Source organism: Engystomops pustulosus, chromosome 8 (assembly GCF_040894005.1).
Source record: "Engystomops pustulosus chromosome 8, aEngPut4.maternal, whole genome shotgun sequence".
NCBI classification, from domain to species: domain Eukaryota; kingdom Metazoa; phylum Chordata; class Amphibia; order Anura; family Leptodactylidae; genus Engystomops; species Engystomops pustulosus.
The window spans coordinates 13,182,363-13,206,780 of NC_092418.1; the positions used below are offsets into that span (position 1 = coordinate 13,182,363).

Below are 24,418 nucleotides of genomic sequence, written 5' to 3' on the forward strand. Positions count from 1 at the left end.
GATATGTGCAAGACTGAACTTCCCATAGTGCAGTGTGAGTGCTCTGCAGCGCCCCCTATCGGTGTGCACCTATAGGCAGTAGATTTCTGTCTGGCAGCAGTCGCCCCCTGCTGGTGACTAGTGAGATGGACGATCCCCCCTTCTATTGATATCAGAACATTAAACAGATTTCTTAAAATTTCTTTATATATAATTTGATTCTGTAAATGTGACATTGTCCATCATGTGAGACTGTACACAGGGGTCCCTGCAGGACACGGGGGGCCCGGCGCTTCTGTCACATTAGTTCATTAAGGAATAAAAAAGCAAAGGTCGTCCTGACGCTCCGTCACGTCACCATCTTCCATCTGTAGAAGCTTCTCTTATACTCCAGTCACATCCACAGCTGTGTTCACAATCCTACCGGCTGAGCTCCCATAATGCAACACAGCAGGACGCACAGACAGGAACAGAATGACGAGTGCAGCTCCGGCTGTGACTGGAGTAGAAGGCACAATGTCAGCCAGATTCAGTGATTCCAATACTGAACGGATCAGGAAAAAAATAAAAATAAAAGAAGGACATAAGGTTCCCTTGTCCGTGTCCCCGGCAGAGCTGAAGGGGTTAAAAGTGACGGGCGGCTGGCGGGTCACCGTGCCTGGATGCGGAGGTAGTGCCGGTTATTTGCTGCGGAGCAGAGCTTTATAGAGGGTGAACCCCACCACGGCGGCCACTGTGGCTCCCAGCGCCACTCGCAGCCAGAAGGAGGCAGTGCTGAGCTCTGTGTCATGGAGGTGCCTGCGGGGGAAAAGAGGACCATGAATTAAAGGGGCGGGCTAGGATATTAAAGGAACACTCCAGTCACAGTGCAGGGCCTGGAGGGAGGAGCAGGACTCCTTGTATTCCTAGGAGCCGGAGTCCTGCTCCTCCCTCCAGGTCCCGGTATAATCCCGGACTCACGGGAATGCGGCGGCGGTGGCCAGCTTGTTGTAGATGCTCCTGTCCACAGTCCCCTTACAGCTGAAGTGATAGGGCGCGGGCAGCCGGTGCTTGTGGCAGAATTCTGCGGGGGAGATCCCGTGCTGCTGCTTCACCTCTCCCTGGTCCCACTTACACCCCACAAATATGCAGGGCGTCTGGCTGTCCATGTAGTGTTGCTGTAAGGAGATAGAGGTGGTGACAAGTCCCCGAGACGCTGCCCCATACCCGACTATAGGAGGGCGGAGGGTACACACCTTGTAGATGCTGGCGCAGTAGTTGAAGGATTTGGGGTCACTGACGTCATACATCAGGCAGGCCACGTCACAGGCCGCGTCCGACTGCTTCAGGAACTCCGTGTCCACGTCCACCTCAAAGAGCTGAAAAGACAAGAGCCACAAGCTCATCCCAGGCCGGAGCCCCCCGACCCTCACACACAGGACACTTCCCAGGCCGGAGCCCCCCGACCCTCACATACAGGACACTTCCCAGGCCGGAGCCCCCCGACCCTCACATACGGGACACTTCCCAGGCATGAGCCCCCCGCACCTCACACACAGGACACTTCCCAGGCCGGAGCCCCCCGACCCTCACATACAGGACACTTCCCAGGCCGGAGCCCCCCGACCCTCACATACGGGACACTTCCCAGGCCGGAGCCCCCCACACCTCACACACGGGACACTTCCCAGGCCGGAGCCCCCCGACCCTCACACACAGGACACTTCCCAGGCCGGAGCCCCCCGACCCTCACATACAGGACACTTCCCAGGCCGGAGCCCCCCGACCCTCACATACGGGACACTTCCCAGGCCGGAGCCCCCCACACCTCACACACGGGACACTTCCCAGGCCCGAGCCCCCCGCACCTCACACACGGGACACTTCCCAGGCCCGAGCCCCCGCACCTCACACACGGGACACTTCCCAGGCCGGAGCCCCCCGCACCTCACACACGGGACACTTCCCAGGCCGGAGCCCCCCGCACCTCACACACGGGACACTTCCCAGGCCGGAGCCCCCCACACCTCACACACGGGACACTTCCCAGGCCCGAGCCCCCCGCACCTCACACACGGGACACTTCCCAGGCCGGAGCCCCCCGACCCTCACACACGGGACACTTCCCAGGCCGGAGCCCCCCGCACCTCACACACGGGACACTTCCCAGGCCGGAGCCCCCCGCACCTCACACACGGGACACTTCCCAGGCCGGAGCCCCCCGCACCTCACACACGGGACACTTCCCAGGCCGGAGCCCCCCGACCCTCACACACGGGACACTTCCCAGGCCGGAGCCCCCCGCACCTCACACACGGGACACTTCCCAGGCCGGAGCCCCCCGACCCTCACATACAGGACACTTCCCAGGCCGGAGCCCCCCGCCCCTCACACACGGGACACTTCCCAGGCCGGAGCCCCCCGACCCTCACATACGGGACACTTCCCAGGCCGGAGCCCCCCGACCCTCACACACGGGACACTTCCCAGGCCGCAGCCCCCCGACCCTCACACACGGGACACTTCCCAGGCCGGAGCCCCCCGCCCCTCACACACGGGACACTTCCCAGGCCGCAGCCCCCCGACCCTCACACACGGGACACTTCCCAGGCCGGAGCCCCCCGCACCTCACACACGGGACACTTCCCAGGCCGGAGCCCCCCGCACCTCACACACGGGACACTTCCCAGGCCGGAGCCCCCCGACCCTCACACACAGGACACTTCCCAGGCCGGAGCCCCCCGACCCTCACACACAGCTCATGTAATACATGGCAGCTTCTCGTGCTAGGACACCAGGGATCCTGCAGGGGGCGCTAATAATCTGTGGTGTATAACATGGAGCAGGTGATTCCAGCATCGCAGCATCCATGAATGGTGGGATATTAATGTCCAGCAGTGTGCCAGGGACTGCCAGCCTAGAGATGCCCTCCAGGTGCTGCAGTCAGGGCATGCTGGGAGTAGTTGTCCTATGGCCAGGGACTGCCAGCCTAGAGATGCCCTCCAGGTGCTGCAGTCAGGGCATGCTGGGAGTAGTTGTCCTATGGCCAGGGACTGCCAGCCTAGAGATGCCCTCCAGGTGCTGCAGTCAGGGCATGCTGGGAGTAGTTGTCCTATGGCCAGGGACTGCCAGCCTAGAGATGCCCTCCAGGTGCTGCAGTCAGGGCATGCTGGGAGTAGTTGTCCTATGGCCAGGGACTGCCAGCCTAGAGATGCCCTCCAGGTGCTGCAGTCAGGGCATGCTGGGAGTAGTTGTCCTATGGCCAGGTACTGCCAGCCTAGAGATGCCCTCCAGGTGCTGGCAGTCAGGGCATGCTGGGAGTAGTTGTCCTATGGCCAGGTATTGCCAGCCTAGAGATGCCCTCCAGGTGCTGCAGTCAGGGCATGCTGGGAGTAGTTGTCCTATGGCCAGGGACTGCCAGCCTAGAGATGCCCTCCAGGTGCTGCAGTCAGGGCATGCTGGGAGTAGTTGTCCTATGGCCAGGGACTGCCAGCCTAGAGATGCCCTCCAGGTGCTGCAGTCAGGGCATGCTGGGAGTAGTTGTCCTATGGCCAGGTATTGCCAGCCTAGAGATGTCCTCCAGGTGCTGCAGTCAGGGCATGCTGGGAGTAGTTGTCCTATGGCCAGGTATTGCCAGCCTAGAGATGCCCTCCAGGTGCTGCAGTCAGGGCATGCTGGGAGTAGTTGTCCTATGGCCAGGTACTGCCAGCCTAGAGATGCCCTCCAGGTGCTGCAGTCAGGGCATGCTGGGAGTAGTTGTCCTATGGCCAGGTACTGCCAGCCTAGAGATGCCCTCCAGGTGCTGCAGTCAGGGCATGCTGGGAGTAGTTGTCCTATGGCCAGGTACTGCCAGCCTAGAGATGCCCTCCAGGTGCTGCAGTCAGGGCATGCTGGGAGTAGTTGTCCTATGGCCAGGTATTGCCAGCCTAGAGATGCCCTCCAGGTGCTGCAGTCAGGGCATGCTGGGAGTAGTTGTCCTATGGCCAGGTATTGCCAGCCTAGAGATGTCCTCCAGGTGCTGCAGTCAGGGCATGCTGGGAGTAGTTGTCCTATGGCCAGGTATTGCCAGCCTAGAGATGTCCTCCAGGTGCTGCAGTCAGGGCATGCTGGGAGTAGTTGTCCTATGGCCAGGTATTGCCAGCCTAGAGATGTCCTCCAGGTGCTGCAGTCAGGGCATGCTGGGAGTAGTTGTCCTATGGCCAGGTATTGCCAGCCTAGAGATGTCCTCCAGGTGCTGCAGTCAGGGCATGCTGGGAGTAGTTGTCCTATGGCCAGGTATTGCCAGCCTAGAGATGTCCTCCAGGTGCTGCAGTCAGGGCATGCTGGGAGTAGTTGTCCTATGGCCAGGTATTGCCAGCCTAGAGATGTCCTCCAGGTGCTGCAGTCAGGGCATGCTGGGAGTAGTTGTCCTATGGCCAGGTATTGCCAGCCTAGAGATGTCCTCCAGGTGCTGCAGTCAGGGCATGCTGGGAGTAGTTGTCCTATGGCCAGGTATTGCCAGCCTAGAGATGCCCTCCAGGTGCTGCAGTCAGGGCATGCTGGGAGTAGTTGTCCTATGGCCAGGTATTGCCAGCCTAGAGATGTCCTCCAGGTGCTGCAGTCAGGGCATGCTGGGAGTAGTTGTCCTATGGCCAGGTATTGCCAGCCTAGAGATGTCCTCCAGGTGCTGCAGTCAGGGCATACTGGGAGTAGTTGTCCTATGGCCAGGTATTGCCAGCCTAGAGATGTCCTCCAGGTGCTGCAGTCAGGGCATGCTGGGAGTAGTTGTCCTATGGCTAGGTATTGCCAGCCTAGAGATGTCCTCCAGGTGCTGCAGTCAGGGCATACTGGGAGTAGTTGTCCTATGGCCAGGTATTGCCAGCCTAGAGATGTCCTCCAGGTGCTGCAGTCAGGGCATGCTGGGAGTAGTTGTCCTATGGCCAGGTATTGCCAGCCTAGAGATGCCCTCCAGGTGCTGGCAGTCAGGGCATGCTGGGAGTAGTTGTCCTATGGCCAGGTATTGCCAGCCTAGAGATGCCCTCCAGGTGCTGGCAGTCAGGGCATGCTGGGAGTAGTTGTCCTATGGCCAGGTATTGCCAGCCTAGAGATGCCCTCCAGGTGCTGGCAGTCAGGGCATGCTGGGAGTAGTTGTCCTATGGCCAGGTACTGCCAGCCTAGAGATGCCCTCCAGGTGCTGCAGTCAGGGCATGCTGGGAGTAGTTGTCCTATGGCCAGGTACTGCCAGCCTAGAGATGCCCTCCAGGTGCTGCAGTCAGGGCATGCTGGGAGTAGTTGTCCTATGGCCAGGTACTGCCAGCCTAGAGATGCCCTCCAGGTGCTGCAGTCAGGGCATGCTGGGAGTAGTTGTCCTATGGCCAGGTACTGCCAGCCTAGAGATGCCCTCCAGGTGCTGCAGTCAGGGCATGCTGGGAGTAGTTGTCCTATGGCCAGGTATTGCCAGCCTAGAGATGTCCTCCAGGTGCTGCAGTCAGGGCATGCTGGGAGTAGTTGTCCTATGGCCAGGTATTGCCAGCCTAGAGATGTCCTCCAGGTGCTGCAGTCAGGGCATGCTGGGAGTAGTTGTCCTATGGCCAGGTACTGCCAGCCTAGAGATGCCCTCCAGGTGCTGCAGTCAGGGCATGCTGGGAGTAGTTGTCCTATGGCCAGGTATTGCCAGCCTAGAGATGCCCTCCAGGTGCTGCAGTCAGGGCATGCTGGGAGTAGTTGTCCTATGGCCAGGTATTGCCAGCCTAGAGATGCCCTCCAGGTGCTGCAGTCAGGGCATGCTGGGAGTAGTTGTCCTATGGCCAGGTATTGCCAGCCTAGAGATGTCCTCCAGGTGCTGCAGTCAGGGCATGCTGGGGGTAGTTGTCCTATGGCCAGGTATTGCCAGCCTAGAGATGCCCTCCAGGTGCTGCAGTCAGGGCATGCTGGGAGTAGTTGTCCTATGGCCAGGGACTGCCAGCCTAGAGATGCCCTCCAGGTGCTGCAGTCAGGGCATGCTGGGAGTAGTTGTCCTATGGCCAGGTATTGCCAGCCTAGAGATGTCCTCCAGGTGCTGCAGTCAGGGCATGCTGGGAGTAGTTGTCCTATGGCCAGGTACTGCCAGCCTAGAGATGCCCTCCAGGTGCTGCAGTCAGGGCATGCTGGGAGTAGTTGTCCTATGGCCAGGTATTGCCAGCCTAGAGATGCCCTCCAGGTGCTGCAGTCAGGGCATGCTGGGAGTAGTTGTCCTATGGCCAGGTACTGCCAGCCTAGAGATGCCCTCCAGGTGCTGCAGTCAGGGCATGCTGGGAGTAGTTGTCCTATGGCCAGGTATTGCCAGCCTAGAGATGCCCTCCAGGTGCTGCAGTCAGGGCATGCTGGGAGTAGTTGTCCTATGGCCAGGTATTGCCAGCCTAGAGATGCCCTCCAGGTGCTGCAGTCAGGGCATGCTGGGAGTAGACCACTGGTGACTATTCTACACATCAGAAGATGGATGTAACTACAAGACTTACTAATGATGGGCTTTCCCTTTAAGTATAATCTTAATATACAGAACAGATACTCAATATTCTGTGCATCTAATATTCCAGATCTCTGCTTGCTGATGTCCAGCTGATCTAACGCCAGAGAGCCCCGACACACTGTAACAAACTGCATACGTGTGTCAGAACCTGCACTGATACCATGTGGTGTTATGACCGGATACAACTAGAACAAACCCTCAGGTCTTCAGTCTAAGGAAACAATTGGATGGGGTTATAGGAAGTAGCGTCATGTTATTAGGGAGCCCCTCACTGTGGAGATGTGGATGCTGCGCCTCTGAGCACACGCTGTAGAACTGCAGATCCATGCACAGCCAGAAGGGGCGATACTGTCCCTTCATTTGTAAGACTCCCCCCAGTTGCGTAGGGACATTGGGGCAGATTTACTTACCCGGTCCATTCGCGATCCAGCGGCGCGTTCTCTGCGCTGGATTCAGGTCCGGACGGGATTTATTAAGGTAGTTCCTCCGCCGTCCACCAGGTGGTGCTGCTGCGCTGAAGAGCATCGGAACGCGCTGGAGTTCACCGGCTTGGGCTGAGTGAAGGTAAGTGCAAGCTCCGCGACAGATTTTTTGTTTTAAATGCAGCGGTTTTTCCAAATCCGTCGGGTTTTCGTTCGGCCACGCCCCCGATTTCCGTCACATGCATGCCAGCGCCGATGCGCCACAATCCGATCGCGATACAGGGAAAATCGCCGCAAATCGGAAATATTTGGGTAACACGTCGGGAAAACGCGAATCGGGCCCTTAGTAAATGACCCCCATTGTGTACTAACAATATGCCAGCACCTTATATGACAGTCTGGAGATTTCTCGGCTTCCCTTTCTCACTTACAATGAGATGCTTCTCCTGCCCGCTGACCAGCACTGTGTTTATGGAGTAGAAGGAGGGTGCCCGGGGGGTCCGCAGCTGCTCCTGTGGAGGGAGAAGACCACCGTGTTCAGGTATGGGAGGAGAACAATAGTGTGCGGGGAGGAGAACATAACACAGAAGCTTTGTCACCAGAGATAACAGGAACCAGATAAGCTGCACTGAAGGTCACCCCTGCTGCGCCCGACCCAACGCCAACTCATAGTCAGGTGACTTACCTGCTGAGCGACAGCTCCTGGGGACAGGGAGAACAAGCCATAGTAATGACAGAGCCAGGGTACCCAAGGGGGCAGTGGGGGTCCTAGCAGTCAGACCCCATCACATGTCCTATGGGGAGGACTTACCATTGGGTCCAACATCTGGAAGAGCTATACAATAATGGCTCAGCAGGTGAAGCCACAAATATCAGGGATCAGAAGAAAGCAGCCCCTGCCCCCCCAACTATATACCCACCCCTACTACTGATCCAGAAAGTCATCAGGGCAGAGATCATACAACAGCCATAATAACCCTCACCTCAAGGCTCTGCCCCAGGAACGCCCGCAGGAAGGCAGACTTCCCCGTCCCCCGGGGACCAATCACTTTGCATAGGAAGACGTTTCTCTGAGTCTGTCCCTTTTCCAGGTCTATCCGCTTCTCCCGGGTCACTGCGAGAGACGAGACATTCCCTCATCACACGTCTGCTGTCCCAGGAGTAGTCCCCACCATCCCCTACTTACCTGTGATGGCCTGCGTCTGGCTGTCCTGCTCACACAAGATGGGGTAACCCAGATATCCCAGATATTCCAGGCAGCGGTGGACGTCCAGATAAGCCACCAACCTGCCAGGAGGAAGCAGAGGACAATGTAGGACCCACACACAGCGGCAGGGCACCTACAGGTGGTCCGACAACTTACGTCCACTGGCACATGAATCCATGGAGGGGGAGCAGATCCCCATCGGCCGTGCACACCGTACTGCTCAGCTCCGCACCCCAGGGCGTATACGGGAAAACACTGAAGAAGCTGTGAAGCTCCGAGGGACTTAATGCACCATCCCCATCCTAAAAAGGGGAGAGAAGAGTCACTTGTGTTCACACCTAAAATCCACAACCTGTTTCCAGATTTCCCAAAATAAAAAAAAAATCCTATTCATCGTTTTCCTTTGCGTTCCCCATCCCCTGCTGGAGCTGCGAGGGTCCGGCCCTGGAGGGACCATGTTCTGCGGTGGCCCTGCAATGTACAGAGGATCCCTATGCCGAGACCCGATACCAGTACATCCCCTTCAATCAACTCACTGGTGTCGGACCCCAAACTAGGAAAAGGACCCCCATACTCAGCAAGCTCAGAAGTGCACAGGGCTCCTCGGACCGGAGGTGCTCTGTACTCACCAGGTCGTGCTTCTCAAAAATCTTCTGGAGGAACTGGTACCCAAAGTGATTGAGCTCGGTGGAGGAATCATGGGGAACGCGGAGCCTAAAGGGGGAGAGGAGACAGTAAGAAAATGTGAGGGACAACCAATATGGCCGTCATACGGATGGCGAGGCTGGAGAGCTGTGCACATATTTCCAGGCCTGGTGTGGTAAGGGGTTAATCCTCGCGACGTGTGAACAGATTCCCTCTGCAGATGCTTCGCTCACTAACGCGCTCTGTGATGGCTCAATAAAATCTGTTCTCTGATACAAGACGGCTGGAGCGGAGGAGGAGCGAAACGCACAACGCGGCGTCCGGGAGACGAGGAAGAGACGGCAGCTAAAGGGAACACAAGACTAAAGCCCCCCAGAGACCCTACACCACAGAACAACCCGGGGGTCCTCTGTCGACCCCACCCACAGGAGCGGCACAGATGTGCAGGGGCTTCTTGTTGGGGACAGTTTTTCCAGGATCAGTTAACGTTTTCTTTGGTTTTCAGAACCGTCTGACCCTGCGATCACTTTTTATTATTATTTTAACTTTTGTTTCCCATTACAGGGGCGACACAAGGAGATCCTAATTTTCCTATGGAAATAGGCGTTACCATAAATTTTTTGTAAGCTCCCAGGAGAGTTTGACCACTAGGTGGTCCACAGTGGCACTAATATACCTCCAATGTGTAGGTGGGGAGGGTTACACCTGCCCTCCAGGGTTACTCCATCACAACCACTCAAAGGATAGACTCTCACCAAGCGACAGGCCCCTAGGCCCCGCAGGTCCTCACTTACTGGGGGTAGAGGTAGTCATCAGTCAGCTCCAGTGTATCATCATATCCAAAGCGTCGCAGAATGGTCCATGTGGTCTCGTGGCGCCCCCGCTGGATAAACAGGGTATTGAGGAACAGGAAGCCTGGGGATGAGAATACAGAATGATAAAGACATCAGGCAGCAGAGGAGCTCATGAGACATTGAGGATATCAAGATTAGAGCAACTTCATGTTTTGTAGATGTATTTGAATAACTGTAAAAGTATTTGCCCCCCTCTAGTCTGTTCCCCTAGAGACAAACATAGTAACACGTTATACACGGTCACACTCACCGTTTAGCGTCAGTCCATTTTCCCGCACTCCGTCCGCTGTATTCTTCCTGACAACCATCTTCACGTCTTCCATGGCCTGAGGAACCAAGGGATTCCCAAAACAGGACTGCTACCTCCCCAAGAGAGAAGTGGGAAACCATCAGAAACACAAGGTACAGGAGGTCACACATCAAATGAAAGAAGTAGTGAGGGCAAAGGGCCCTACAGGTCAGAGGATGTAGGGTCAGGAGGTGCAGGGGGGAGTGGCCAGCAGCGATGTAGGGTCAGGAGGCGAAGCAGCGATGTAGGGTCAGGAGGCGAAGCAGCGATGTAGGGTCAGGAGGCGAAGCAGCGATGTAGGGTCAGGAGGCGAAGCAGCGATGTACGGTCAGGAGGCGAAGCAGCGATGTACGGTCAGGAGGCGAAGCAGCGATGTACGGTCAGGAGGCGAAGCAGCGATGTACGGTCAGGAGGCGAAGCAGCGATGTACGGTCAGGAGGCGAAGCAGCGATGTACGGTCAGGAGGTGAAGCAGCGATGTACGGTCAGGAGGTGAAGCAGCGATGTACGGTCAGGAGGTGAAGCAGCGATGTACGGTCAGGAGGTGAAGCAGCGATGTACGGTCAGGAGGTGAAGCAGCGATGTACGGTCAGGAGGTGAAGCAGCGATGTACGGTCAGGAGGTGAAGCAGCGATGTACGGTCAGGAGGTGAAGCAGCGATGTACGGTCAGGAGGTGAAGCAGCGATGTACGGTCAGGAGGTGAAGCAGCGATGTACGGTCAGGAGGTGAAGCAGCGATGTACGGTCAGGAGGTGAAGCAGCGATGTACGGTCAGGAGGTGAAGCAGCGATGTACGGTCAGGAGGTGAAGCAGCGATGTACGGTCAGGAGGTGAAGCAGCGATGTACGGTCAGGAGGTGAAGCAGCGATGTAGGGTCAGGAGGCGCAGGAGCGATGTAGGGTCAGGAGGCGCAGGAGCGATGTAGGGTCAGGAGGCGCAGGAGCGATGTAGGGTCAGGAGGTGCAGGAGCGATGTAGGGTCAGGAGGTGCAGGGGGAGTGGACAGCAGCGATGTAGGGTCAGGAGGTGAAGCAGCGATGTAGGGTCAGGAGGCGCAGCAGCGATGTAGGGTCAGGAGGCGCAGCAGCGATGTAGGGTCAGGAGGCGCAGCAGCGATGTAGGGTCAGGAGGTGCAGGGGGAGTGGACAGCAGAGATGTAGGGTCAGGAGGTGCAGCAGCGATGTAGGGTCAGGAGGTGCAGCAGCGATGTAGGGTCAGGAGGTGCAGGGGGAGTGGACAGCAGAGATGTAGGGTCAGGAGATACAAGTCGGGGTCAGCACTCGGCTGTGTTAATACCTGGAAATAGTTCAGCTCATCGTCACTTAAGATTTGGTTGTTGTCCTGGTCAGAGATGGTGAATATTCGGGTCAGCGCTTTCTTGCACTGCGGCCTCAGCTGGAGGGGAAATCACATGCATCAGCCACACGGCCTTAAAGGGAGTGTCCAGTATTTCGTATAGCAGAGCGATATAGAGGACTGTGTGGCAGACATGTCATGTATAGGGGACACAGGACGAGGTATGTAGGGACCGGGTCACCTACCTGCTTCTCCTCTGGGTCGTACAGGGGGGCAGTGGGGTGCAGCACAGCTTTCTGGGCGTAGTAAAATACTTCAGAGATGTTCTTGAGGTTCTTGGCAGAGCACTGGAGGAGGGACAAGGTGTGCGTGACACGGGCACTAGGGGCAGTCATACACTACAAGGGCTGCGGATACATCGCACTCACTTACCTCCACGCAGGTCTCGATTTCCGAAAACTGGTTCATGATGGGCAGGATGGACTCCATGGAGCTGCCACACTGGAGGTCGGACTTATTCCCCACGAGGATTATGGGAAGCCTGCGGAGAGAGACAAAGATCAGGCCTGCAGAGGATACATACCCACCAGCAGGGAAGGGGTTACAATAGCCGGCGGTACCGATAGTTGCGCTCTGCGTGGCCGTTCACCAGGGGGATCCACTTGGAGGCGATCTGGAAGAAAATCTATCAGTCAGTCACAAAGGTCAAACCCCCAGATCCTCTACAACTCCCTACAGCCACCACCAGAGGGAGCCACGTAACTTACCTTCTCAATGGAGCTGGGCTCAGAGACGTCATACACCACGCAGACAACATTGGCCTGTAGGAAGGAAGGTAAGGGTTAATAATGGCTCCAATACAGAACCGTCTACATGCTAACAACGGGACCGGGCAGCAGAACATGTGACCACACCACAGCCACGGCCACTGGTCAGGGGGACCCAGAACATAACCCCCAGTACATGTGACCACACCACAGCTACGGCCACTGGTCAGGGGGGACCCAGAACATAACCCCCAGTACATGTGACCACACCAAAGCTACGGCCACTGGTCAGGGGGGGACCCAGAACATAACCCCCAGTACATGTGACCACACCACAGCTACGGCCACTGGTCAGGGGGACCCAGAACATAACCCCCAGTACATGTGACCACACCACAGCTACGGCCACTGGTCAGGGGGACCCAGAACATAACCCCCAGTACATGTGACCACACCACAGCTACGGCCACTGGTCAGGGGGACCCAGAACATAACCCCCAGTACATGTGACCACACCACAGCTACGGCCACTGGTCAGGGGGACCCAGAACATAACCCCCAGTACATCTGATCACACCACAGCTACGGCCACTGGTCAGGGGGACCCAGAACATAACCCCCAGTACATGTGACCACACCACAGCTACGGCCACTGGTCAGGGGGGACCCAGAACATAACCCCCAGTACATCTGATCACACCACAGCTACGGCCACTGGTCAGGGGGGGGACCCAGAACATAACCCCCAGTACATGTGATCACACCACAGCTACGGCCACTGGTCGGGGGGGGACCCAGAACATAACCCCCAGTACATGTGATCACACCACAGCTACAGCCACTGGTCAGGGGGGGGGGACCCAGAACATAACCCCCAGTACATGTGACCACAACACAGCTACGGCCACTGGTCAGGGGGACCCAGAACATAACCCCCAGTACATGTGACCACACCACAGCTACGGCCACTGGTCAGGGGGACCCAGAACATAACCCCCAGTACATGTGACCACACCACAGCTACGGCCACTGGTCGGGGGGGGACCCAGAACATAACCCCCCCAGTACATGTGATCACACCACAGCTACGGCCACTGGTCGGGGGGGGACCCAGAACATAACCCCCAGTACATCTGATCACACCACAGCTACAGCCACTGGTCGGGGGGGACCCAGAACATAACCCCCAGTACATCTGATCACACCACAGCTACAGCCACTGGTCAGGGGGACCCAGAACATAACCCCCAGTACATGTGACCACACCACAGCTACGGCCACTGGTCAGGGGGGGGGGACCCAGAACATAACCCCCAGTACATGTGACCACAACACAGCTACGGCCACTGGTCAGGGGGACCCAGAACATAACCCCCAGTACATGTGACCACAACACAGCTACGGCCACTGGTCAGGGGGACCCAGAACATAACCCCCAGTACATGTGACCACACCACAGCTACGGCCACTGGTCAGGGGGACCCAGAACATAACCCCCCAGTACATGTGACCACACCACAGCTACGGCCACTGGTCAGGGGGACACAGAACATAACCCCCCAGTACATGTGACCACACCACAGCTACGGCCACTGGTCAGGGGGGACCCAGAACATAACCCCCAGTACATGTGACCACACCACAGCTACGGCCACTGGTCAGGGGGGGACCCAGAACATAACCCCCAGTACATGTGACCACACCACAGCTACGGCCACTGGTCAGGGGGACCCAGAACATAACCCCCAGTACATGTGACCACACCACAGCTACGGCCACTGGTCAGGGGGACCCAGAACATAACCCCCAGTACATGTGACCACACCACAGCTACGGCCACTGGTCAGGGGGACCCAGAACATAACCCCCAGTACATGTGACCACACCACAGCTACTGGTCAGGGGGACCCAGAACATAACCCCCAGTACATGTGACCACACCACAGCTACTGGTCAGGGGGACCCAGAACATAACCCCCAGTACATGTGACCACACCACAGCTACGGCCACTGGTCAGGGGGACCCAGAACATAACCCCCAGTACATGTGACCACACCACAGCTACTGGTCAGAGGGACCCAGAACATAACCCCCAGTACATGTGACCACACCACAGCTACGGCCACTGGTCAGGGGGGGGACCCAGAACATAACCCCCAGTACATGTGACCACACCACAGCTACGGCCACTGGTCAGGGGGGGACCCAGAACATAACCCCCAGTACATGTGACCACACCACAGCTACAGCCACTGGTCAGGGGGACCCAGAACATAACCCCCAGTACATGTGACCACACCACAGCTACGGCCACTGGTCAGGGGGACCCAGAACATAACCCCCAGTACATGTGACCACACCACAGCTACGGCCACTGGTCAGGGGGGACCCAGAACATAACCCCCAGTACATGTGACCACACCACAGCTACAGCCACTGGTCAGGGGGACCCAGAACATAACCCCCAGTACATGTGACCACACCACAGCTACGGCCACTGGTCAGGGGGACCCAGAACATAACCCCCAGTACATGTGATCACACCACAGCTACGGCCACTGGTCAGGGGGACACAGAACATAACCCCCCAGTACATGTGATCACACCACAGCTACGGCCACTGGTCAGGGGGAAATCCAGAACATAACCCCCAGTACATGTGACCACACCACAGCTACAGCCACTGGTCAGGGGGGGGACCCAGAACATAACCCCCAGTACATCTGATCACACCACAGCTACGGCCACTGGTCAGGGGGGGGACCCAGAACATAACCCCCAGTACATGTGATCACACCACAGCTACGGCCACTGGTCAGGGGGGGGACCCAGAACATAACCCCCAGTACATGTGACCACACCACAGCTACAGCCACTGGTCGGGGGGGGACCCAGAACATAACCCCCAGTACATGTGACCACACCACAGCTACGGCCACTGGTCAGGGGGGAATCCAGAACATAACCCCCAGTACATGTGATCACACCACAGCTACGGCCACTGGTCAGGGGGGGGACCCAGAACATAACCCCCAGTACATCAGATCACACCACAGCTACGGCCACTGGTCAGGGGGACCCAGAACATAACCCCCAGTACATCTGATCACACCACAGCTACGGCCACTGGTCAGGGGGACCCAGAACATAACCCCCAGTACATGTGATCACACCACAGCTACGGCCACTGGTCGGGGGGGACCCAGAACATAACCCCCAGTACATGTGACCACACCACAGCTACAGCCACTGGTCGGGGGGGACCCAGAACATAACCCCCAGTACATGTGACCACACCACAGCTACGGCCACTGGTCAGGGGGGACCCAGAACATAACCCCCAGTACATGTGACCACACCACAGCTACGGCCACTGGTCAGGGGGACCCAGAACATAACCCCCAGTACATGTGATCACACCACAGCTACGGCCACTGGTCAGGGGGGAATCCAGAACATAACCCCCAGTACATGTGACCACACCACAGCTACAGCCACTGGTCAGGGGGGGGACCCAGAACATAACCCCCAGTACATCTGATCACACCACAGCTACAGCCACTGGTCGGGGGGGACCCAGAACATAACCCCCAGTACATGTGACCACACCACAGCTACGGCCACTGGTCAGGGGGGACCCAGAACATAACCCCCAGTACATGTGACCACACCACAGCTACGGCCACTGGTCAGGGGGACCCAGAACATAACCCCCAGTACATGTGATCACACCACAGCTACGGCCACTGGTCAGGGGGGGGACCCAGAACATAACCCCCAGTACATCAGATCACACCACAGCTACGGCCACTGGTCAGGGGGGGGACCCAGAACATAACCCCCAGTACATGTGATCACACCACAGCTACGGCCACTGGTCAGGGGGGGGACCCAGAACATAACCCCCAGTACATGTGATCACACCACAGCTACGGCCACTGGTCAGGGGGACCCAGAACATAACCCCCAGTACATCTGATCACACCACAGCTACGGCCACTGGTCAGGGGGACCCAGAACATAACCCCCAGTACATGTGATCACACCACAGCTACGGCCACTGGTCGGGGGGGGACCCAGAACATAACCCCCAGTACATCTGATCACACCACAGCTACGGCCACTGGTCAGGGGGGGGGGACCCAGAACATAACCCCCAGTACATGTGACCACAACACAGCTACGGCCACTGGTCAGGGGGACCCAGAACATAACCCCCAGTACATCTGATCACACCACAGCTACGGCCACTGGTCAGGGGGACCCAGAACATAACCCCCAGTACATGTGATCACACCACAGCTACGGCCACTGGTCGGGGGGGGACCCAGAACATAACCCCCAGTACATCTGATCACACCACAGCTACGGCCACTGGTCAGGGGGACCCAGAACATAACCCCCAGTACATGTGATCACACCACAGCTACGGCCACTGGTCGGGGGGGGACCCAGAACATAACCCCCAGTACATCTGATCACACCACAGCTACAGCCACTGGTCAGGGGGACCCAGAACATAACCCCCAGTACATGTGATCACACCACAGCTACGGCCACTGGTCGGGGGGGGGACCCAGAACATAACCCCCAGTACATCTGATCACACCACAGCTACAGCCACTGGTCAGGGGGGGGGGACCCAGAACATAACCCCCAGTACATGTGACCACAACACAGCTACGGCCACTGGTCAGGGGGACCCAGAACATAACCCCCAGTACATGTGACCACACCACAGCTACGGCCACTGGTCAGGGGGACCCAGAACATAACCCCCAGTACATGTGACCACACCACAGCTACTGGTCAGGGGGACCCAGAACATAACCCCCAGTACATGTGACCACACCACAGCTACGGCCACTGGTCAGGGGGACCCAGAACATAACCCCCAGTACATGTGACCACACCACAGCTACGGCCACTGGTCAGGGGGGGATCCAGAACATAACCCCCAGTACATGTGACCACACCACAGCTACAGCCACTGGTCAGGGGGACCCAGAACATAACCCCCAGTACATGTGACCACACCACAGCTACAGCCACTGGTCAGGGGGACCCAGAACATAACCCCCAGTACATGTGACCACACCACAGCTACGGCCACTGGTCAGGGGGACCCAGAACATAACCCCCAGTACATGTGACCACACCACAGCTACGGCCACTGGTCAGGGGGACCCAGAACATAACCCCCAGTACATGTGACCACACCACAGCTACGGCCACTGGTCAGGGGGGACCCAGAACATAACCCCCAGTACATGTGACCACACCACAGCTACAGCCACTGGTCAGGGGGACCCAGAACATAACCCCCAGTACATGTGACCACACCACAGCTACGGCCACTGGTCAGGGGGACCCAGAGCATAACCCCCAGTACATGTGATCACACCACAGCTACGGCCACTGGTCAGGGGGGAATCCAGAACATAACCCCCAGTACATGTGACCACACCACAGCTACGGCCACTGGTCAGGGGGGACCCAGAACATAACCCCCAGTACATGTGACCACACCACAGCTACAGCCACTGGTCAGGGGGGGGACCCAGAACATAACCCCCAGTACATCTGATCACACCACAGCTACGGCCACTGGTCAGGGGGGGGACCCAGAACATAACCCCCAGTACATGTGATCACACCACAGCTACGGCCACTGGTCAGGGGGGGATCCAGAACATAACCCCCAGTACATGTGACCACACCACAGCTACAGCCACTGGTCAGGGGGGGGACCCAGAACATAACCCCCAGTACATGTGACCACACCACAGCTACAGCCACTGGTCAGGGGGACCCAGAACATAACCCCCAGTACATGTGACCACACCACAGCTACGGCCACTGGTCAGGGGGACCCAGAACATAACCCCCAGTACATGTGACCACACCACAGCTACGGCCACTGGTCAGGGGGACCCAGAACATAACCCCCAGTACATGTGACCACACCACAGCTACGGCCACTGGTCAGGGGGGACCCAGAACATAACCCCCAGTACATGTGACCACACCACAGCTACGGCCACTGGTCAGGGGGACCCAGAACATAACCCCCAGTACATGTGATCACACCACAGCTACAGCCACTGGTCAGGGGGACCCAGAACATAACCCCCCCAGTACATGTGACCACACCACAGCTACGGCCACTGGTCAGGGGGGAATCCAGAACATAACCCCCAGTACATGTGACCACACCACAGCTACAGCCACTGGTCAGGGGGGGGACCCAGAACATAACCCCCAGTACATCTGATCACACCACAGCTACGGCCACTGGTCAGGGGGGGGACCCAGAACATAACCCCCAGTACATGTGATCACACCACAGCTACGGCCACTGGTCAGGGGGGGGACCCAGAACATAACCCCCAGTACATGTGATCACACCACAGCTACGGCCACTGGTCAGGGGGACCCAGAACATAACCCCCAGTACATCTGATCACACCACAGCTACGGCCACTGGTCAGGGGGGGGGGACCCAGAACATAACCCCCAGTACATGTGACCACAACACAGCTACGGCCACTGGTCAGGGGGACCCAGAACATAACCCCCAGTACATGTGACCACACCACAGCTACGGCCACTGGTCAGGGGGACCCAGAACATAACCCCCAGTACATGTGACCACACCACAGCTACGGCCACTGGTCAGGGGGACCCAGAACATAACCCCCAGTACATGTGACCACACCACAGCTACGGCCACTGGTCAGGGGGGAATCCAGAACATAACCCCCAGTACATCTGATCACACCACAGCTACGGCCACTGGTCAGGGGGACCCAGAACATAACCCCCAGTACATGTGACCACACCACAGCTACGGCCACTGGTCAGGGGGGGGACCCAGAACATAACCCCCAGTACATCTGATCACACCACAGCTACGGCCACTGGTCAGGGGGACCCAGAACATAACCCCCAGTACATGTGATCACACCACAGCTACGGCCACTGGTCAGGGGGGGGACCCAGAACATAACCCCCAGTACATCTGATCACACCACAGCTACGGCCACTGGTCAGGGGGACCCAGAACATAACCCCCAGTACATGTGATCACACCACAGCTACGGCCACTGGTCGGGGGGGGACCCAGAACATAACCCCCAGTACATGTGATCACACCACAGCTACGGCCACTGGTCGGGGGGGGACCCAGAACATAACCCCCAGTACATCTGATCACACCACAGCTACAGCCACTGGTCGGGGGGGACCCAGAACATAACCCCCAGTACATCTGATCACACCACAGCTACAGCCACTGGTCAGGGGGGGGGGACCCAGAACATAACCCCCAGTACATGTGACCACAACACAGCTACGGCCACTGGTCAGGGGGACCCAGAACATAACCCCCAGTACATGTGACCACACCACAGCTACAGCCACTGGTCAGGGGGACCCAGAACATAACCCCCCAGTACATGTGACCACACCACAGCTACGGCCACTGGTCAGGGGGACACAGAACATAACCCCCCAGTACATGTGACCACACCACAGCTACGGCCACTGGTCAGGGGGGACCCAGAACATAACCCCCAGTACATGTGACCACACCACAGCTACGGCCACTGGTCAGGGGGGGACCCAGAACATAACCCCCAGTACATGTGACCACACCACAGCTACGGCCACTGGTCAGGGGGGGACCCAGAACATAACCCCCAGTACATGTGACCACACCACAGCTACGGCCACTGGTCAGGGGGACCCAGAACATAACCCCCAGTACATGTGACCACACCACAGCTACTGGTCAGAGGGACCCAGAACATAACCCCCAGTACATGTGACCACACCACAGCTACGGCCACTGGTCAGGGGGGGATCCAGAACATAACCCCCAGTACATGTGACCACACCACAGCTACAGCCACTGGTCAGGGGGACCCAGAACATAACCCCCAGTACATGTGACCACACCACAGCTACAGCCACTGGTCAGGGGGACCCAGAACATAACCCCCAGTACATGTGACCACACCACAGCTACGGCCACTGGTCAGGGGGACCCAGAACATAACCCCCAGTACATGTGACCACACCACAGCTACGGCCACTGGTCAGGGGGGACCCAGAACATAACCCCCAGTACATGTGATCACACCACAGCTACGGCCACTGGTCAGGGGGACCCAGAACATAACCCCCAGTACATGTGACCACACCACAGCTACGGCCACTGGTCAGGGGGACCCAGAACATAACCCCCAGTACATGTGATCACACCACAGCTACGGCCACTGGTCGGGGGGGGACCCAGAACATAACCCCCAGTACATGTGACCACACCACAGCTACGGCCACTGGTCAGGGGGGGGACCCAGAACATAACCCCCAGTACATCTGATCACACCACAGCTACGGCCACTGGTCAGGGGGGGGACCCAGAACATAACCCCCAGTACATGTGATCACACCACAGCTACGGCCACTGGTCAGGGGGACCCAGAACATAACCCCCAGTACATCTGATCACACCACAGCTACGGCCACTGGTCAGGGGGACCCAGAACATAACCCCCAGTACATGTGATCACACCACAGCTACGGCCACTGGTCGGGGGGGGACCCAGAACATAACCCCCAGTACATCTGATCACACCACAGCTACGGCCACTGGTCAGGGGGACCCAGAACATAACCCCCAGTACATGTGATCACACCACAGCTACGGCCACTGGTCAGGGGGGGGGGACCCAGAACATAACCCCCAGTACATGTGACCACAACACAGCTACGGCCACTGGTCAGGGGGACCCAGAACATAACCCCCAGTACATGTGACCACACCACAGCTACGGCCACTGGTCAGGGGGACCCAGAACATAACCCCCAGTACATGTGACCACACCACAGCTACGGCCACTGGTCAGGGGGGAATCCAGAACATAACCCCCAGTACATCTGATCACACCACAGCTACGGCCACTGGTCAGGGGGACCCAGAACATAACCCCCAGTACATGTGACCACACCACAGCTACGGCCACTGGTCAGGGGGGGGACCCAGAACATAACCCCCAGTACATCTGATCACACCACAGCTACGGCCACTGGTCAGGGGGGGGACCCAGAACATAACCCCCAGTACATGTGATCACACCACAGCTACGGCCACTGGTCAGGGGGGACCCAGAACATAACCCCCAGTACATCTGATCACACCACAGCTACGGCCACTGGTCAGGGGGACCCAGAACATAACCCCCAGTACATGTGATCACACCACAGCTACGGCCACTGGTCGGGGGGGGACCCAGAACATAACCCCCAGTACATGTGATCACACCACAGCTACGGCCACTGGTCGGGGGGGGACCCAGAACATAACCCCCAGTACATCTGATCACACCACAGCTACAGCCACTGGTCGGGGGGGACCCAGAACATAACCCCCAGTACATCTGATCACACCACAGCTACAGCCACTGGTCAGGGGGGGGGGACCCAGAACATAACCCCCAGTACATCTGATCACACCACAGCTACTGGTCAGAGGGACCCAGAACATAACCCCCAGTACATGTGACCACACCACAGCTACGGCCACTGGTCAGGGGGGGGACCCAGAACATAACCCCCAGTACATGTGACCACACCACAGCTACGGCCACTGGTCAGGGGGGGATCCAGAACATAACCCCCAGTACATGTGACCACACCACAGCTACAGCCACTGGTCAGGGGGACCCAGAACATAACCCCCAGTACATGTGACCACACCACAGCTACAGCCACTGGTCAGGGGGACCCAGAACATAACCCCCAGTACATGTGACCACACCACAGCTACGGCCACTGGTCAGGGGGACCCAGAACATAACCCCCAGTACATGTGACCACACCACAGCTACGGCCACTGGTCAGGGGGGACCCAGAACATAACCCCCAGTACATGTGACCACACCACAGCTACGGCCACTGGTCAGGGGGACCCAGAACATAACCCCCAGTACATGTGATCACACCACAGCTACGGCCACTGGTCAGGGGGGAATCCAGAACATAACCCCCAGTACATGTGACCACACCACAGCTACAGCCACTGGTCAGGGGGGGGACCCAGAACATAACCCCCAGTACATCTGATCACACCACAGCTACAGCCACTGGTCAGGGGGGGGGGACCCAGAACATAACCCCCAGTACATGTGATCACACCACAGCTACGGCCACTGGTCAGGGGGGATCCAGAACATAACCCCCCCAGTACATGTGACCACACCACAGCTACGGCCACTGGTCAGGGGGGGACCCAGAACATAACCCCCAGTACATGTGACCACACCACAGCTACGGCCACTGGTCAGGGGGGACCCAGAACATAACCCCCAGTACATGTGACCACACCACAGCTACAGCCACTGGTCAGGGGGGATCCAGAACATAACCCCCAGTACATGTGACCACACCACAGCTACAGCCACTGGTCAGGGGGACCCAGAACATAACCCCCAGTACATGTGATCACACCACAGCTACGGCCACTGGTCAGGGGGGATCCAGAACATAACCCCCAGTACATGTGACCACACCACAGCTACGGCCACTGGTCAGGGGGACCCAGAACATAACCCCCAGTACATGTGACCACACCACAGCTACGGCCACTGGTCAGGGGGACCCAGAACATAACCCCCAGTACATGTGATCACAACACAGCTACAGCCAGAGGTCGCAGGGCAGCAGAGAGGATCCGATACATGTGATAACACCACAGCTGTGTCCGGTGGTCTGCCCCCTGCAGGCAGCTGTAGTCCTGGCAGGGCATAAGGACTCCTCTCACCTTTGTGATCTCCTCCCGCAGCTCCTCTTCCGTCTGCTCCACTTCTATGAACACAGAAAAAGGTAATGAGAAGAGGGAGACAATCACAGCCCCCCTGTGCTTTATACTGCAGCACTGCTCCCCGGGGGTACGATCTATGACCCAGTGTCTATGCTCTTCTGTCCCCCATGCTCTACACTGCAGCTTATAGAGCAGAAAGCGATAATACGGGGGGGCAGCATCTTATCCTGTACAGCGGGAGGACCCCCCCCCCAGCATCACAGGGGCAGCACCCACACAGCGCCCCTCCTATTACCTGAGGTGTCCACGATGTGTGTGGGGACCCGCTCCGGGGTCACGTCTGCTGGTATAGTGATCTCCTCCGCTCGGGCCGGCACCTGGGGGAGAGGAAGGGGTTAACAAATACCAGGTGCTGGGAAACTACAACTCCCAGCATCCGCTGCCTTACCTCATCCGGGAACTCCTCCCCCACCAGCGCCATTATCAGCGAGGTCTTCCCCACTTGTGCTGCAGGATAAGAGGGGGGACGGTGAGTGCACAGGGGTCTCATTATATGGGGGTCCTCATGCCCCTCTGTATCCCTCACCTCCCATCATGCTTCACTCCATGAGCCCAGCACTCTGCCATCATTCACTCTAGGCACATCCAATCTCCTCTCCTGTAACCTGAGAGCAATGAATTGTGGGAGATTTAAAGCCCTGCAGGGGCGGGGCTTGTACGCAGAGGAGGGTGTTGCTGCAGCTTTAGATGTGACTGGAGCAGAAGAGGAGCACAATAACAGTAATGGGAGAATGAGACATCAGAGAACTGAACTACAACTCCCATCATCCCGTGCAAAGCTGCCGGGGCACGATGGGAGTTGTAGTCCATGTGTCATCCACGTGACAGAGGTGACATTGACAGTCCAGGGACCCCGCCCGTGACCCCACACCCGCCCCCGGGTCACCCGCTCTCACCCTCCCCCAGCAGGAGGATCCTCACGTCCCGCTTCATGATCCCGGCGCCGCCAACATCGACTTCCGGGTGTGCAGGCGGACAGCCAAAGACAGCGCGCCAACACTTCCGGCGTCTCTGAGAAGACGCCCTACGTCATTTCCGCTCAGATTTTATAGCGCGCCATAAAGGCGTCTGGTCGCCACAGTAACAGGAGCGAGGGGCGGAGCCTGGACCTGGGGAAAAGCACGTACACCTAAGCAAGGGGGAGGACCGGGTCACGTGACAAGCAGATAAGAGGAGCTGCAACACAGCGCCACCTGCTGGCAGAGGAAGAGGAGAGTAATGACCACAGCGCCTCCTGCTGGAGGAAGAGGAGAGGAATGACCACAGCGCCTCCTGCTGGAGGAGGAGAGGAATGACCACAGCGCCTCCTGCTGGAGGAGGAGAGTAATGACCACAGCGCCTCCTGCTGGAGGAGGAGAGTAATGACCACAGCGCCTCCTGCTGGAGGAAGAGGAGAGGAATGACCACAGCGCCTCCTGCTGGAGGAGGAGAGTAATGACCACAGCGCCTCCTGCTGGAGGAGGAGAGTAATGACCACAGCGCCTCCTGCTGGAGGAGGAGAGTAATGACCACAGTGCCTCCTGCTGGAGGAGGAGAGTAATGACCACAGCGCCTCCTGCTGGAGGAGGAGGGAATGACCACAGCGCCTCCTGCTGGAGGAAGAGGAGAG

The 24,418-nt window shown here is 57.9% G+C and overlaps 1 protein-coding gene across 2 annotated transcripts; it reads right to left on the bottom strand.

Annotated features, from left to right (window-relative positions):
- Window positions 1–171: 171 nt before the first annotated feature.
- On the bottom strand, window positions 172–23,834 carry LOC140074670 (mitochondrial Rho GTPase 2). Of its 2 annotated transcripts, none has more exons than XM_072119734.1 (19): window positions 23,706–23,834; window positions 23,198–23,256; window positions 23,045–23,126; window positions 22,750–22,793; window positions 11,924–11,977; window positions 11,777–11,829; window positions 11,589–11,697; window positions 11,402–11,503; window positions 11,157–11,255; window positions 9,824–9,932; window positions 9,514–9,634; window positions 8,704–8,788; window positions 8,231–8,376; window positions 8,054–8,154; window positions 7,851–7,981; window positions 7,299–7,379; window positions 1,215–1,337; window positions 940–1,136; window positions 172–777 (listed from the first exon to the last, which is right to left on the bottom strand). In XM_072119734.1, the coding sequence occupies exons 1-19, from the start codon at window positions 23,740–23,742 to the stop codon at window positions 660–662; spliced, it is 1,851 nt and encodes a 616-aa protein (XP_071975835.1). In that variant the 5' UTR covers window positions 23,743–23,834; the 3' UTR covers window positions 172–659. The 2 variants fall into 2 exon arrangements, with proteins under 2 accessions (XP_071975835.1, XP_071975836.1); XM_072119735.1 differs by lacking the exon at window positions 23,706–23,834 and adding an exon at window positions 23,336–23,423.
- Window positions 23,835–24,418: the final 584 nt, after the last annotated feature.